Source organism: Athene cunicularia (assembly GCF_003259725.1).
Source record: "Athene cunicularia isolate RWA chromosome 27 unlocalized genomic scaffold, athCun1 chr27_part1, whole genome shotgun sequence".
Taxonomy (NCBI): Eukaryota; Metazoa; Chordata; class Aves; order Strigiformes; family Strigidae; genus Athene; species Athene cunicularia.
In genome coordinates, this window is record NW_020799138.1 from 5,267,226 (window position 1) to 5,281,326 (window position 14,101).

General features: G+C 47.6%; 1 protein-coding gene across 1 annotated transcript; it reads right to left on the reverse strand.

The window, feature by feature from the left end:
- Window positions 1–3,967: 3,967 nt before the first annotated feature.
- LOC113489206 (gametocyte-specific factor 1-like) lies at window positions 3,968–14,095 on the reverse strand. Its single transcript, XM_026864757.1, has 7 exons — window positions 14,067–14,095; window positions 12,162–12,259; window positions 9,869–9,995; window positions 8,841–8,927; window positions 8,335–8,395; window positions 7,295–7,375; window positions 3,968–4,633 (listed from the first exon to the last, which is right to left on the reverse strand). Exons 1-7 carry the CDS (start codon window positions 14,086–14,088, stop codon window positions 4,537–4,539), a joined length of 573 nt encoding a protein of 190 aa, XP_026720558.1. The 5' UTR covers window positions 14,089–14,095; the 3' UTR covers window positions 3,968–4,536.
- Between the last annotated feature and the right edge of the window lie 6 nt (window positions 14,096–14,101).

The window sequence follows — 14,101 nt, forward strand, 5'->3', positions numbered from 1 at the left end:
CCCCCCCCACCCCTTCAGTCCAGGGCCAGCTCTCCCTGTACCCAGCCAGCACCAGCTGCTGCAGCCCTGGGGGGGATTCTTGGCAGCACTCTGCCTCTTCCTCCCCAGGCAATCATTTGGCTCTTGTTCTTCTCCCACTCTTGGGTTTATCCTTGCACCTTGATTTAGGGAAGTGAAAAGCTAAGAGCAAAGTGGAATAAAACTGCCCCGGTACCAGAGAAGAACAGTGAGTCACACCAACATCCTGGACATAGGCAGTAGAAATGACGACCTGGCTGGAGTTCAGATGACACCAGACTTGCAAAATACAGGGCAGGAGTGTTGTCAGAGCCCCCAGCTGTGCCGGACGGCGTGAAGGAGTGCTGCTCCCTTGGGCACCAGGCACCTCCAGAGCAACTCAGGTGCTGGCCAGAGAAGGGGCCGGGCAGTGGCAGGAGGGAAGAGCCCTACAGGAATCCTCAAGGACTTTGTTTGCAGAGCCTGCGCTCCCGCCTGGTTTGGGGACGGGAATCTGGGATGAGTGTGCAAGTGCCAGTCTCCCGCAGGAGCCCGAGGCGGGACCAGGTGGCAGCAAGAGGCATGGCTGCCTGCGCAGCGGGTGACACCTGCAGTCCCAGGGGCTCACGGCAGCGTTCCCCGGGCAGGGACATCACAGCAGCAGGGATGAGACACGATGGCCGTGGCCCTTCCCACGGTGACCCTGCACAACAGGGAATAGGAACCGCTGCCGTGAGACACCCGGAGGCCGGGAGCTCGGAGGAGGAGGGTCCTTCCCAGACACTGGGCAGGAGGTGAAAGGGCTGTTTCCATCTACCTGCTCTGGAATGTGCATGTCAGGGGCTGCCTAAGGAGACACATTAGGCACGGTTTGGCTACTGATTTGAAATAAATATGCTCAGCACTGCAGCTGTGAGGGCAGCCCAGGCAGCCACCGCTTTGATTCTCAGCCTGTTGCTGAGCGAGCACTTGTAAACGAGCTCCAAGCTGAAACCGAGCTTTTAGGTTTATGAGTTATAACCTGGACTAGAAGCCAGGGAAGGGGAAATGACTTCTTAAATGTGGTTTGGCTGTAAAATTGAAATCTGGGCCCAGAGCCTGATCTGCCAGAAAAGGGAGACTTTGTGCCGCCTTCAGTAACCCCAGGCCCTCTCACCTTGCTGGAACCTGAAGTTCAGAAGCAGGAGGTGGCTCCCTGAGGAGTTAAAGGAAACGCTACATGCACCTCCTGAGTGTAACTCAGGCTGAACTACTGCTGCAAAGAGCGGGGCACAGCCGGAACACAAAGGCTGTGGTCTGGAGAGAGTCCCTGGACAGCGTGGGTCCCACCACCACCCAGCTCTCTCCTCCGGCCTTCCTGCCCACAGCACAAAGGAGCTGGACACTGAACTTCAAAGGCAAAACAATACTAAGGGCTTGCTCACCTTCCAGAACAAGTTTGAAGAGGCATTTTTCAGCTGGTGTTCCCTTGCCTCACCTGGTAGATCTGTTCCTTCTCTCTCTCTCCCACCTCCAGCACTTTATACTTGCTTGCAAACACCCCCATGATGGAAAGTCTTCCTCATTCCTTCTTTCCCCCCCTTCCCCTTTGCACTGGGTAGGAGCCAATACAGTTCAGGACCCTGTAGTTGTGTATCATGATTATGTTACAAGAGTTGACTAAGCAGGATTTAGGGTTCAAAGCTGCTTCTTTGCAGTAACAAGGATCCCTGCCCCCATTGATGGGGCGACACTGGGAAGTGCTGCACTCCTGGATATCATCTGGAAACAAATGCAACTACCCCAAATCCCAATTAGCTGGAGACAGCACTGAGGAAAGGGCAGCCTGAGCTGCTGGGAGAGGGAGAGGTGGGGGAGTGTGTTTTTCCAGCACTATGCCACTGGATGTTAACAATGCACATGGACACACTGCAGCCATGAATGCATCTCTGTGGGATTACAGGCACCGTCTTCATGGGGAAATGGGAGGGAAACAGGAGAAAGTGGTGCCGCTGGCTGTGACCAGAGGATTGCATGGACTTCTGGAGTCAGCAACGAAGGGCCGAGACCTCAGTAGTGCAAACTGATGGGTGCCAGAGGTCAGTCTGAGAGAACCAAACCCGTCCACGCAGACCTTGACCCCGAGATGTGCAGCTAAAGGTAGACCTCCACCTTCTTCCCTCAAGATAACAAAGTAAAAAATAGACGAGTTTGTGTGCAGGCTTGGTTTTGGCCATGTGTGAGTGGAAAGGGGCTTATCCCTTCCCCAGTACTCTGGAACTGGTGGGAAGAGAAAGGACACATCTTTCCTGTGCTGAGGGAGAGCACATGCTGCATCCTGCAGGTGGGAACAGCAGGGAAGTGGCAGAAGACCCTGTTCATGGTGTCCCATCTCTGGCTGCAGCCAGTGGCCAAGCAGAGAGGTGCTGGGCACCCCAGACCAGCCCTCCAAGGTGTGGAGGAGGGTCTGACTCAGCAAGGATCCAGCAAGCCAAGGCCCCCACGGGGGGACCTGCCAGGAGGCGGCTGCGCTGACCAGATCACAGCCCCCGGGGAGCAGAGATCCTGCAAGGCGCAAGCGATCTGGTTCCCCACTGATCCACATGGGCTGTGCACCCGGCTGTGCTCCAGCCCCAGGGGGGCTCCAAAACAGCACGGGGTGTCCTGTAGCAGAGGCTGAGCCTGCCAGTGCGAGACCAGTGCAGAACCAGTGACCACAGGGGCGAAGCAGAGCGCTACATGTCTGCAGGGGCAGGAGCTGCACCAAGGGCTTGGGAGACCCATCAGGCACTGAATGGGGCTGCGGGCACTAGGAGAAACAACAAGGAACTCCCGTGTCCAGCTCCCCAACATGGAGGAATCTGCACCTGAAGGTAAATGATGTCTCCTTCCCTCTCTCCTGAATCACCACTGACAACTGCAGACACAAGCATTTCTATCCCATTTTCCATCAGCATTTCTAGTCAGTCCAGTCCTGTGGCCACAGGGCTGGTAGCTCAGACAGGGCAGAGGTGGCCCAGCAGGCCAGGAGTGCCCACAGCAGGGCTCAGAGCGAGCACAAGCACTGCTGAGCTACCCAGCAGCTCAGGCTGGGGGAAACTCACCCAGGCATGTGCTCCAGCCCCTCCCCAGCCGGCCAAAAGGAGCTGGTATTTTCCTACATCCCAGCAGCTTCTCCTGGCAAGGGACACATTCAGCCTCCCAGGAAGGGATGAAGGTTGCAGCACTGCAGGACCTGCCCATGACAAGAGACAGCGGGGATTTAACAAGGGAATATGTGGCTGTGACCACAGCGATTGTCACATGTAACCTTGGAGCGGGTGCCATTTGGCCTTGTCCTGGGGTAAATACAAATCAGAGGGAGTCAACAGCCCAATGGTAAGACGCCACTGGGATTTAAAATAGCCATAATGCTGGAGAAAGGTCATCTTTGTGTTTTACATCCTTAAAAGCCTGCTAATCTTGCAGGGAACAGTGAAATGGCAGGTCTCCTTCTCACAGGCAGTGGTTTGAGGAAGCTGCCCAAGATGCAGGATTTCAGAACTGGGAGCTCTGCCATGTGTTGGCTACACCTACAAGACAAACCCACCTCCTGTGGTCCCCATCCCTGAGTATTGCACCCAGGGGATGTTTTAAAGTCACAGCCATGACCTTGCAGGCCCATCTGGTCCTTTCCCAGAGGGCTGGGCTGTGGGAGAACAGTGCTGGGCCCTGGGACAGGGCAGGTCCTGGGAGCAGGTGCAGGCAAAGCTCCTCTGCAGCGCAGGCAGGAGGCAAGACCCAGCAAAAATCAGGTAGTTACTGCTCTAAGTACTGGCAGTCTTCCACCTGTGAGCAATTAAATGAGCTCAGGATAATGAGGCCCAATTATGGCATCTATCTGTGAAATTATAATGCAGTCAAACCAGGAACAAGCAAACAGCTGACATTGGTCACCACTTTCATTCAAAGTGTCAACAACAACAACAATAATCAAAGTTCAAGTGGAGGGCTGTGTAAGCATTTATTTATTCAACAGAACAAGAGTATAACAAATCACTGCAGATGTCTTCAAAATATAAAGTGGGTCCAACAGTATTCACAACCTTTTAACTCAAAATTGCCAACAAGAATCTCAACAGAACCAAATTTAAAAATAATCCTGACTTTGCACATTCTAATCGACATGTATTATTTTACACTGGTAGTAATACAAATGGAAATTCTGTATTTTAAAAATGTAAAAGGCATTAATTTCTTTCTAGACAAACACCATGTCTGGTTTCTTAGTTCTCTGTGCATTTAGATGCCATTTTGTACTTTGCATCCATTTTTAGAAATATACTGCTGGATCCAAACGTTTACACAGCCCTAAACATGTATTTTTAGTGATTTAAACCATTCCTGCTCCCTCCCTGCCTGCCCCTCCAACAAAGAACAGTTGTTAACAAGTCTCAAACATGTTGTAAGTGTTAAAAAACTACAGAACTCAGATGGAAACTAGACAAGTACTTAAGGATACACTTTCAATTTCCAGTGAATGTTTCCAATGTGTTTGGTATTGTACACACTGCAGGCAATTCACAGAGGATTCTCCATTATTTTAGGACTTGAAGCACCATCCATCCATGTGACAAAGTTAAGGCTGGAAGCTGCAGAGGTGCGATCAGGATGCTTTCTAGGAAGACAGAAGTATCTGTAAATGACAATGTGGTTTAAAACCAAAATTGTCCACTTTACATATCCTATGTGGACAAACTCAGATGCTGTCAAAATAAAAAGGAAAAAGTGCATGAACAGAAAAAGTACTTCTAGGTCTTGATTTGTGGAAAACAGACTCTACAACTGGAACAGAGTTACACAGCAGGTATGTTTGTATGTTTACTCTGGGGCCGGGGTGCAAGGGGATTTCTCCACAAACCTTGCACCCCAAACAGCACATTTTACCAAAAGCTTACCGAGTGTGGAAATCCATATTCATTGGATTACACAACACAAATATCCACGTGCATGAGTGAGGCTGGGTTAGCTCTAGATGCTGGTGTCAGCAATTGATGTTCTCTTTGTACTTGCGCGTTGCCTCCTGGTGGGTGTCTCCGGGGTCTGTTGGAGGAAGGCTCTCAGTCCTCCTCACCTTGTAATTTTCCTCAAAACATGTGCAGATTCTCTCAGCCAATTTCTTGAACAACAAGAGTGGTTCCAGCTGGTTTACCACCTCTATCTTATCTAAAAGCACCAGTCTATTAATTTCTACTGCCCATATATGGCTATCTATCCATAAACATGTTAGAACCCATCTGCTTTCCAAGGACACATCTCTTATTTTTGCTGAACATAGAAATTCTTGCTAGGTTTCCACAGAAAATGCTTTGTTTAGATGAACACAGTAGCCTTTGGTAAGCTTCCACAAAACAGCCAGGGCAAGCAATTCTTAGGCAATATTCAGAAATCATTATACGTTGCTATAAGTAAATAAGTTGCAAAGTAGGGGATCATTTCCTTGTATCAGTCTGGCTGATGCAGATGATTTTAATTAAACATTATGCAGTAGGAAGTCTCAGCCTCTTTACAAGCTGGAGAAACTCTTAGAACTTACTTTATGCTCTCCAGGCTGTAACAGGACCTCAAATACGACTTTGCTAGCTACAGGTGTTATGACCACAGCACCTCCCCAGCAAAGAACCAAATGTTCTCACAAATGCCCAGTAAAGGTTCCACAGAATTCACTCCAGACACCATATAATCCTAAGAACAGTAATAAGTAGTGCTGCTTTGCAGATGCAAGACACATGGTTATGGTGCAGGGAGAAATTCCTGGAAATCACTGTTGTGTGCTTCTTGACTTCCACTGAAATGGGACTGTAATAGTTCCTGCTACCCCAAGGCCTGAATTCAGAAAAATCTGGCATTTTTGCAAGGCATTTCCTCCCCCCTGCCCCTGACCTTTACAGCTTGCACATAACCTCATCACACAACTCTGAAGGGGCCTCTTTTGCAAACGCTCACACTTATTTTAAAGCATCAAGCTAAGGGACAGGATTTAAGTGGTATGTGCAACCCCTATTGCTGTTCCGTTTCCCATCATCACTCCTCTGATTAGGAACCTATTCAGGCCTCAGATGGTACCTTCTATACCTAAAATCAGCCCCCTTGCCCACCCCTTAAAAGCCATCACCACTTCAGAAGTTCTCCTGCTCTTCCCAAATCACTGGAGCAAACAAAACAACTTCACAGATCACAGATCATCAGCAGTACCATTCGACAAGTAAACCAACAGACTTGCTAACTCCTGTAGTTTTCCTGTTTGCTACAGGAGTGAAAGCTGCTGAGTTGGTGCTGTGTAAATTTATCAGTCCATTTACTCAGTAACTGTCTAACAAATATCACCAAATGAAGATGAGGGTAACCTATGAAACAAATTCCTGGGGAAAAGATTTGGCAACCAAGGATGCTTTTATGAACTCAGATGTTGCAAAAACATGTCCTGCAGCAACAGCCAAGTCTACAGAGTCCTGCCATCACATTCAGAGAGTATCTGCCATCTGCAGGAGCTCTACTGTCCTAGAAGGGGAGCAATTTAGTGCTGGGAGAATGAACTTCCAGGGGGAAAAGAGATGCTAATGCTCCAAACTCTGAAAAGGACAAGACACAACATTTTTGGCATGAGATAGAGAAAAATACAAGAATTTCCTCCACTCCTCCAAGTGACAGTGGTCTGTGCTGAATCAGCACTTGTCACCTTGGCAAAAAGGCTTATCTACAAGCACCTTTAAGCTTTTGCTTTGCTGCTAATGGCAAAGAATGGTGTGTGATTTCAGCATCAGACACTTCAACATGGGAAGCTTCCTCCCTCTCACCTCCAGATAGAATTTGATAACTTTTTTTTTTCCCAGTAGTGCTCGTTTAAGCAGCTCTAGTTTTACCTCTGCTCTGACTTAGCTATGTCTGACAGCAGAGTTCCACAAAGCAAGGAAATAATTTGGTTGAAAGCAGGGGAGGAGGGTGGGGGGTGAAAGGGGTTAGAGTAGATAGTGTGAAAGGACTTGTTTAGAGACAGAGTCAAAGAGGCTGGGGAGCAGGGCTGCTTAAACTGGACCACTGTAATGAAGGGCCTGTCAAGAATATGAAATAAAGAATACAGAGGATGCTTCAAAGAAAAGATACAGAGGATGATCCAAGCATCAGATTCCTTTAGAAGTGTGGTCAGGGAGGCAGGTGTTCTATACTACCTCTCCTGTCCCTGCAGTGGTGCACATAAAGCACTGCTGCAGCCAGAGATTTCAGCGACTCACACAATCTAGAGAAGTCACAGTGCCCAAACCAGGGGCATGGTACTTACAACAAGATGGCATCTGGGAAGGATGCAGGGGCACGTACTGTTGAAGGCAAGCAATTCTTCTGTTCAGAGGTGGTACTGGAACTGAAAGACTTCAGTTACTTCTCCCAACAAATGTACTTGCTCAAATTTATGCATTTTACTATAGCACGGAGGAGAGCAGGGACGTAAGGGGATAGTACTTTGCCACTGAGAGGTGATGGTGCTTAGCAGAGCTCCACATGCTCTGGACACCAGAAGTTTTCCCCAGAAGCGGAACAAGTGAAAACAGATAGTGCTGCTGCCACCCCTTAAGGAAGGGGAGGTATATTATGGCTGAGCTCATACAGAACTGCAGAGCTATCAAGCACAGGACTGCTCTTGCATATGGGCTTAGACGAACCTTAAACCATGCTTTGGCAAGGCTGGTGGTGCCATTGCACCTTGTACACAGCCTGTCAGATCAATGAAACCAGTCAAGGCAGCTCCACCCAGTTAGCAGCTGGCCATTAAGCTCCTCACTCCCCTAAACCAAACTGATTACACTTTGCAAAGGGCAAGAGGGGGAGATTTCTGCTAACATAGGGCCCTAATGCCAGCACATCTGCCAAGTCTCAGGTGACAGGAGGTCACAAGGGCCTGCTAGCTAACCACTAGCTCTACAGCAGCTCAGCAACTGTTTGAAAAGGCTCCAGAGGGAGGCACCTGGTCACACTTACAAAGTCAGCATAAGGGCTGAGCAATTTTCACTGCTGCACACTGGCCAGCCAGCCAGCAGGAGCTGAGCACAGGCCACGGGCAGGAAGAGCACCCTGCCACATGCATGTGAGAGCAGAGTATCTGTGTTCCTAAGGGCTTCCTCCTCTCCCACGGGCCAGTCATATGAGAAAGGAAGTAAGCCCAAAGCAGCACCCTAACAACATCCACCATCAGTATCTGTCCTTCCAGGGCTTGCACAGCAGCAAAGTCAGCCCATAACCAGCCATCAAGGCTGGGCTGGGAGCGGGCTGCAATACTGCTCTACACACAATGTTGTTGTAAGGAATCAAACTCGCATTCCCTACCTGTTTATGCCAGAGTTGATCATGCCCCAAACAAAAGGCAAATTTGACTGCTCTGACAACTCTGCAAAAGGAAACAGATGCTGTGGCTCAGAACTCCAGCGACCACCGCCAGATCAGGAACATTTCTGTCATATTTCTACATGTTCAAGAGGGAGTAAAAGTTGATCTAGTGGTGAATGTATCTGCTTCACTATCATTTCATCGAGGAACATAAAAAGTTATGTTGCCATTGTCATCATTGCACATAAGGTACAAAAGCTTACACTAGAAGGAGATTCTTGGAAACACATCCCCATGCCAGTTATGGCAGGCATCTTCAATAGTTCTTTATACCAAGAAAAGCCTGCTGGGTGGAGAAACGTGTGGTTTTAGGAATGAACATAAGCATGGTGTCCTACAAGTGAGAAACAAGTGAACAGCATCTCTGGACTCACATGGTTCCAAGTGGAGTTGAAGGATAGGACCAGGATGAAGGCAGCAGCATGGTGGATGGGGAATTTCCTCACCTGTTTCCCAGTCTTCTTCACATGGAGGTGCCTGCCATGTGCTCATTGCATTCATCTGCTCTCTCTGGAAGCCGGAGGACCAATTTTCTTCAGGAAGAGAGAAAAAACTCAATGACTAGCTGTCAGTCCTGCTTCAGAGACATTAAGTGCTCTGGATCAAGCTGTAAAACACCTCTTGGCTTTAGAGGAAATCCTGCACAATGCAGACAGGTTAGGTACACCCAGAAGTCAGGTACTGATCTGAAATCGAGCAACTTTTCAATGGAAAGGAAGAGCCTCTGCCCCCTGAACTTTATGTCCAGGAATGCTTGAATGCAGTGGAAACATGCTTACATGAATGCAGGCATCACTGCTAGCCTCAGTGCAACAATTGCACTGAAAACTATCTACCTGCTCTGTAGTGTGGCAATAGTTAAAGAGCCACTGCAGGGGATGGAAAATATACTGTGTAGCGCAGGATGCCTTCCTAAATATTTTGGGGGTTTTGGACAGCCCCCTCTCCCACTGGACAGAAGATTTCAATCTTAATTGAAGGGCAGAAGATGCAAGTGCAGCAGCAGAGGAGCCTGTAAGAGGGGCTGCCCCATCCTCAGTGAAGTACTCAGGTTGCCCTGGAGAACAGCTGCAGGGCTTTCCACAGCTTAGACATCTGTTTGGTGAAATGAACTTTTCACATAGCAGCAGTGGTCAAGCCTAAACAAAAGAAGATCAGCTCTACAAAAAGAAGGGTCTGTCCTTCTGGTCATTCTGGAGGTACTTCAACATGCACAGACTAGTGTGCAACCTTTTTATTCAACGAGCCCTGTAACATACGTGCAAGGTCCACTGGGAGCATCTGCAATTTCTCACAAGCCTAACAAAAAAATCAAAGCAAGTCAGACTCAAGCTTTCCCAATGCTGCTGAGTCACACAAAACTATAGACAATAACTTGACTCCCATTTTTTGGTTATTCTATGAGCTATCCTTACAAACAGGAGATGTCAGCCTCCAGGGTGAACAAACATCTCAGCACAGGTGTTTCTCTTACCTGTATCTTGCTCAATTAACCCTTTGTCACTGCACTTCAATACATGATCGCTTAGGTCAGCTTGAGGAACTAGATGGCGAGCATTGAAGGGGCACGTGGCCAACGTCTTTGCAACTTCAGGGTAGCTCTAGACAAGGGAAAACCAAAATCATGTGCCATATCCCTCAAGTTCACTTATCTCTTGCTAACCTATAGAAAAAAACCCAAGGATATTTGTGATGTCGCTTAAAAAAAAAAAAAAGACTAAAAAGGTAATGGCAATATATTCAGACATTTACTAAAAATGCAGGAGGAAGCTAACATGACTGTTCTTTAAAACACAATTCACTCAGAAACTCAGCCACCCTTGAGTTGACTGAAGTGAAACACACTCTCAGCTAAACTCCCTACAATTTGCTGCAACTGGCAGTATGGCTGCATGGTTTAAAGCACGGATGAAACTATTTTGAAAACAACAGGGGGCAGATGTCAGGCAAAACTAAACTATTCAGATAACAATTTTTTAAATAAGCAGGCACAAAGGCTGAGAAATTCCTTAAACCTTTCAAAACAGCTAGGGAGTCGGTAGCACTCCACCTGCAGACTTTAGTGGTACAGGATCACCATTCAACAAAAACTTTACCACAGACACAGGTTCTACTGGCAGTGATCAGCTGTCACTACGGTAAGTTAGCCCAGACCATGCAAATGATACAGACTTTACTGGGTAAAACACAACTTTGCCACTGTACCCGTGCCTGCCTGGTTCTGGCTGACGCAGCTCTGGCAGTCAGGGATCAGACTTGCACCCGCAGCAGATGCGGAGGCAGAAGGGCCTTGTACAGATGCTGCTCATTCCTGCTGATGGTAGCACAGGCCACAGGCACATCCAGGGCAGTTGTGATTACCTGGTCTGCACAGCCAGGGCTGCCGTGTCCTCATGTGTCCATCATTTGCTTCAACTAGCTTGAGTAAGCTATTCTGGCCACATAACAGCAGCTTCTCAACGCTAACACAGTTCAGGCTGGAAGGAGTCAAGCTGCTCTGCCTGCAGTGTCCCCATTTGTGTGGCAGGACTGCATTCTGCACAAAGCAATGGGAAGCTGAAGCAGATGTAAGTGTTTAACTGGATTTTAAGCATAGGATATGCAAAGGAAATTCAACAAACTACCAAGCAAGGACAATCTCCATCCAGATTTTTGCTGCTGCAAATAATCAGACAGTTGCACCTTCAGATGGATCAGATGATAATTCCTGAGCCCTTCCGCTAATTACTTACAGACACCAACTGTGTCTGATTGGTGATCATTATCTCACCTCACCCTCCTAACTAGGCAAGCTTGCCAAAACTGGCCTTCAGTTATGCAATACAAGGGCAAAACCAGCATGGTTAAGAGTCTACTTGCCAATACTATTCACCTAGCACATGTGCACATTCTTGCCACAATTTACAGCAGGTCAACAACAAAAACTTCAGCACTTTTGAATGTTGGAAAGGTGGAGGTACTTGCCACCACTCTGCCCACGACTTTCACTAGTTACTTAATATTTTTAAGGCTCTAGTTCTACCAAAATGAATTGTTTATAAGTACCAATACCAGGACACACCCCTTACAACTTCATCTTAACTGGAAGGCACAGCACTGTTGTATTATTTTAAAAAGACATTGGCAAACTTAAAGAGGAACAAGCGGGTTTTAAAAGGTCTAAGCAAAATCCCAGTCCAGTCAGATGCTAGCACTTGGCTGGTTTAAAGAAAACAAACAGCGGAGAAGAGGAAAAAATGCTTCCTATTAAGTGATTTGTACTCAAATTCTGGATAAAAGATGGGAGAGGTTTTTTCCCCCTCTCCATATGTGTGGAGCCCATGATGTGCAGTTTCTGCCAGATGCACATTAAATAGTTTTTAGGAAAACATAAAAAAATCCCTCTGCTAGGCAGCTGCATTTCCAGCACTCAAATGAATTCCAACTTCAGAACACTTCTACTCTGACGAGCCAGAAGGGGTGCACATAGCTCAGACTGAGTTCTCTCTCCAACTTAAGTGGTAAAATGTTCTGCTGGAAGAGACCAGAATTTCCTCCCTGACCTAACTATGAAGAATATCCATCTCCTTTCACCAGAGCCACACTGGTCTCAGGTGAATTAACACATGTTTGAAGCTATTACTAACCAAATAATAAAGTTGTATGAAATAAAGGCTAAACAAGGCTATTTGTCAGGAACTTACTCTGGCCAGCCGGAAAATGCAACAAGAATGACACCACGCACAGAATTACTCCCATTTAATGCCTTGTTTGGCTGCTCAGCTTACCTTCTTACACTTTACAAGATGATAGGGAAAACGACAGGCTCTGATTTGATGATGTTTATTATATGGACATGGTATTAATCTCTCTGGATCCAAAACATCTAATTGAACAGAGAGGAAAAAAAAAAAACCCAAAACTAATTAAAAGACAAGATCTAGCATCACTAACACAGTGAAGCGGGAAAAAAAACAACCATACCACATCAGGGCTGTGATCTCAGGGAGTTAAACCAGTTGTTCTTAGTTTGAAACCACTCATTAAAAGCAGGCATCTGGTTTTGCATAACCAAGAAAATTAATTATGAAGTCTGAGGTGATTGGAATGTTAGTCAAAACAGACAGAATAGTCGGTAGCACTGAGCATAACTCCTCTCTAAGTTACCTTATTAGGTAGGTAACCACACTTACTCAAAGTGAATGAGAACAGCAGCACTTTTCCAGCTATCTTAGAGGAGAATCTGGGATGACGACACTCACACCAGTGCCCTCAGGAGCAGTGTCAGTCTGAACCACAGCTTTTTTGATCTACAGCTACTTTTGCTGGGGGAAGAATGCCAGGCAATTTAGCTTCGTTTCTGAAGAAGCAGCATGCCTAACATGGTGCACGTGACTTCTAAACGACATTTTTCATGTCATGCAATTACTTAGAAGCTGAGGAGTTACTAAACCAGCTAAAACACCTAAGAATCTAGGCACTGAACAGTGAAGCAGCATGAGTGCATATGTGATGTAACTTATCTATCGATAAAATATAAATATGAATACCTCTATTAAAAACCCCACATTTAGATATCCTCAGTGAAGGAAGAGAGGCAGCCAGAAGATGACACAGCTGCGTGCTGTTTGTGTGTGGGGTACACACCATGAAGCCACTGTGTACCTTTCTGCTTTCTGTCATCCTTTGTGCTCCGCTGCTCTTTTTTTTCACAAGCTTTTAGCACGTTTAGGATTTGATTATACAGTAGCTTAAACAGATCTAAGTATGGCTGCTGCTGTTTTAGCCTCTCCCTTGCCATCACACCCCCCCTTCTCTTACACATGTAATGGTGCTCAGTTGCCTCAAGAGCCAGGGTTGGGAGCTCCATCAGCCCAGACAGTTAAGATGTTGTTCCACAACTCACAGTGAGCAGACTTCATGCTGTGAGCCACTAGGAAGAAAGGAAGGACAGACCAAATACTTCTTTCTATCTCAGCTGTGCAGTGCCGCTGCTGCCAGCTCTGCCACTTGTAAGCAGCTCTGACCTTCATTAGCCAGTTCAGGTCATTAGAACAGCTGAAAACTAAAGACTTTATCATTAAGAAGGGTTGACAAGCTTTGTACTGGTTCAGCTGCCCCTACAAGAACAATCAGAAGTGGCTTCTCAGTGAACCGCCTCAACACAAGATCAGACCAAGTGTGTTACCAGTAAAGGGAAGGAGACAGGGGTGAGTACCAGAGGATGAGGAGAGCCTTCACCACGGTACATAAAGCAGCGAACAGAAAAATCACAGGAGTGGGCTTCATCATGTAAATAGCTGCAGTTAACACAAGGCTGCAACGAGCAAAGCCACCGCAGCAAACGAGATCCCCGTCCCTAGCCATGCTGCAAATCCCCAACAACCCTGAAAACCTCCCTCTGGAGTCAGCGGAGACAACAGCTACAGAGAGGAGCAACCCTTTAACCAAATTAAGTCACTTCATCCAGGTACATCCGAAAGGCCAGACCCCACCCGCACCAGAAGCAGCCGGGTGTGGAAACCACGTGTAACAGTGGCCTAGTTAAAATAATCACCGACCCAGCGGAGCCCGCTCGGCTCTGACACAGAGAGCTCGGGACAGGCCGGGGCCGGACCCTGCCCGCAGCGGAGGCGGCGGCCGCCTTCCCCTCCCGTCCCCGTCCCGCCGGCGGGCCCCCACGCCAGCCTCACCGCACTCCTCCTCCAGCTCCATGCCGAGGCGCTCC

Bases quoted from the DNA above. Each gene is read 5' to 3' on its own strand.
- LOC113489206 (XM_026864757.1), bottom strand. From the start codon at position 14,088: ATGGAGCTGGAGGAGGAGTGCG. The intron at 8,928-9,868 runs GTAAGAGAAACA...CTCTTCCTGAAG, and splicing joins GTTAATTGAGCAAGATACAG to AAAATTGGTCCTCCGGCTTC. The intron at 7,376-8,334 runs GTAGGGAATGCG...GAAGTCTTTCAG, and splicing joins ATCAACTCTGGCATAAACAG to TTCCAGTACCACCTCTGAAC.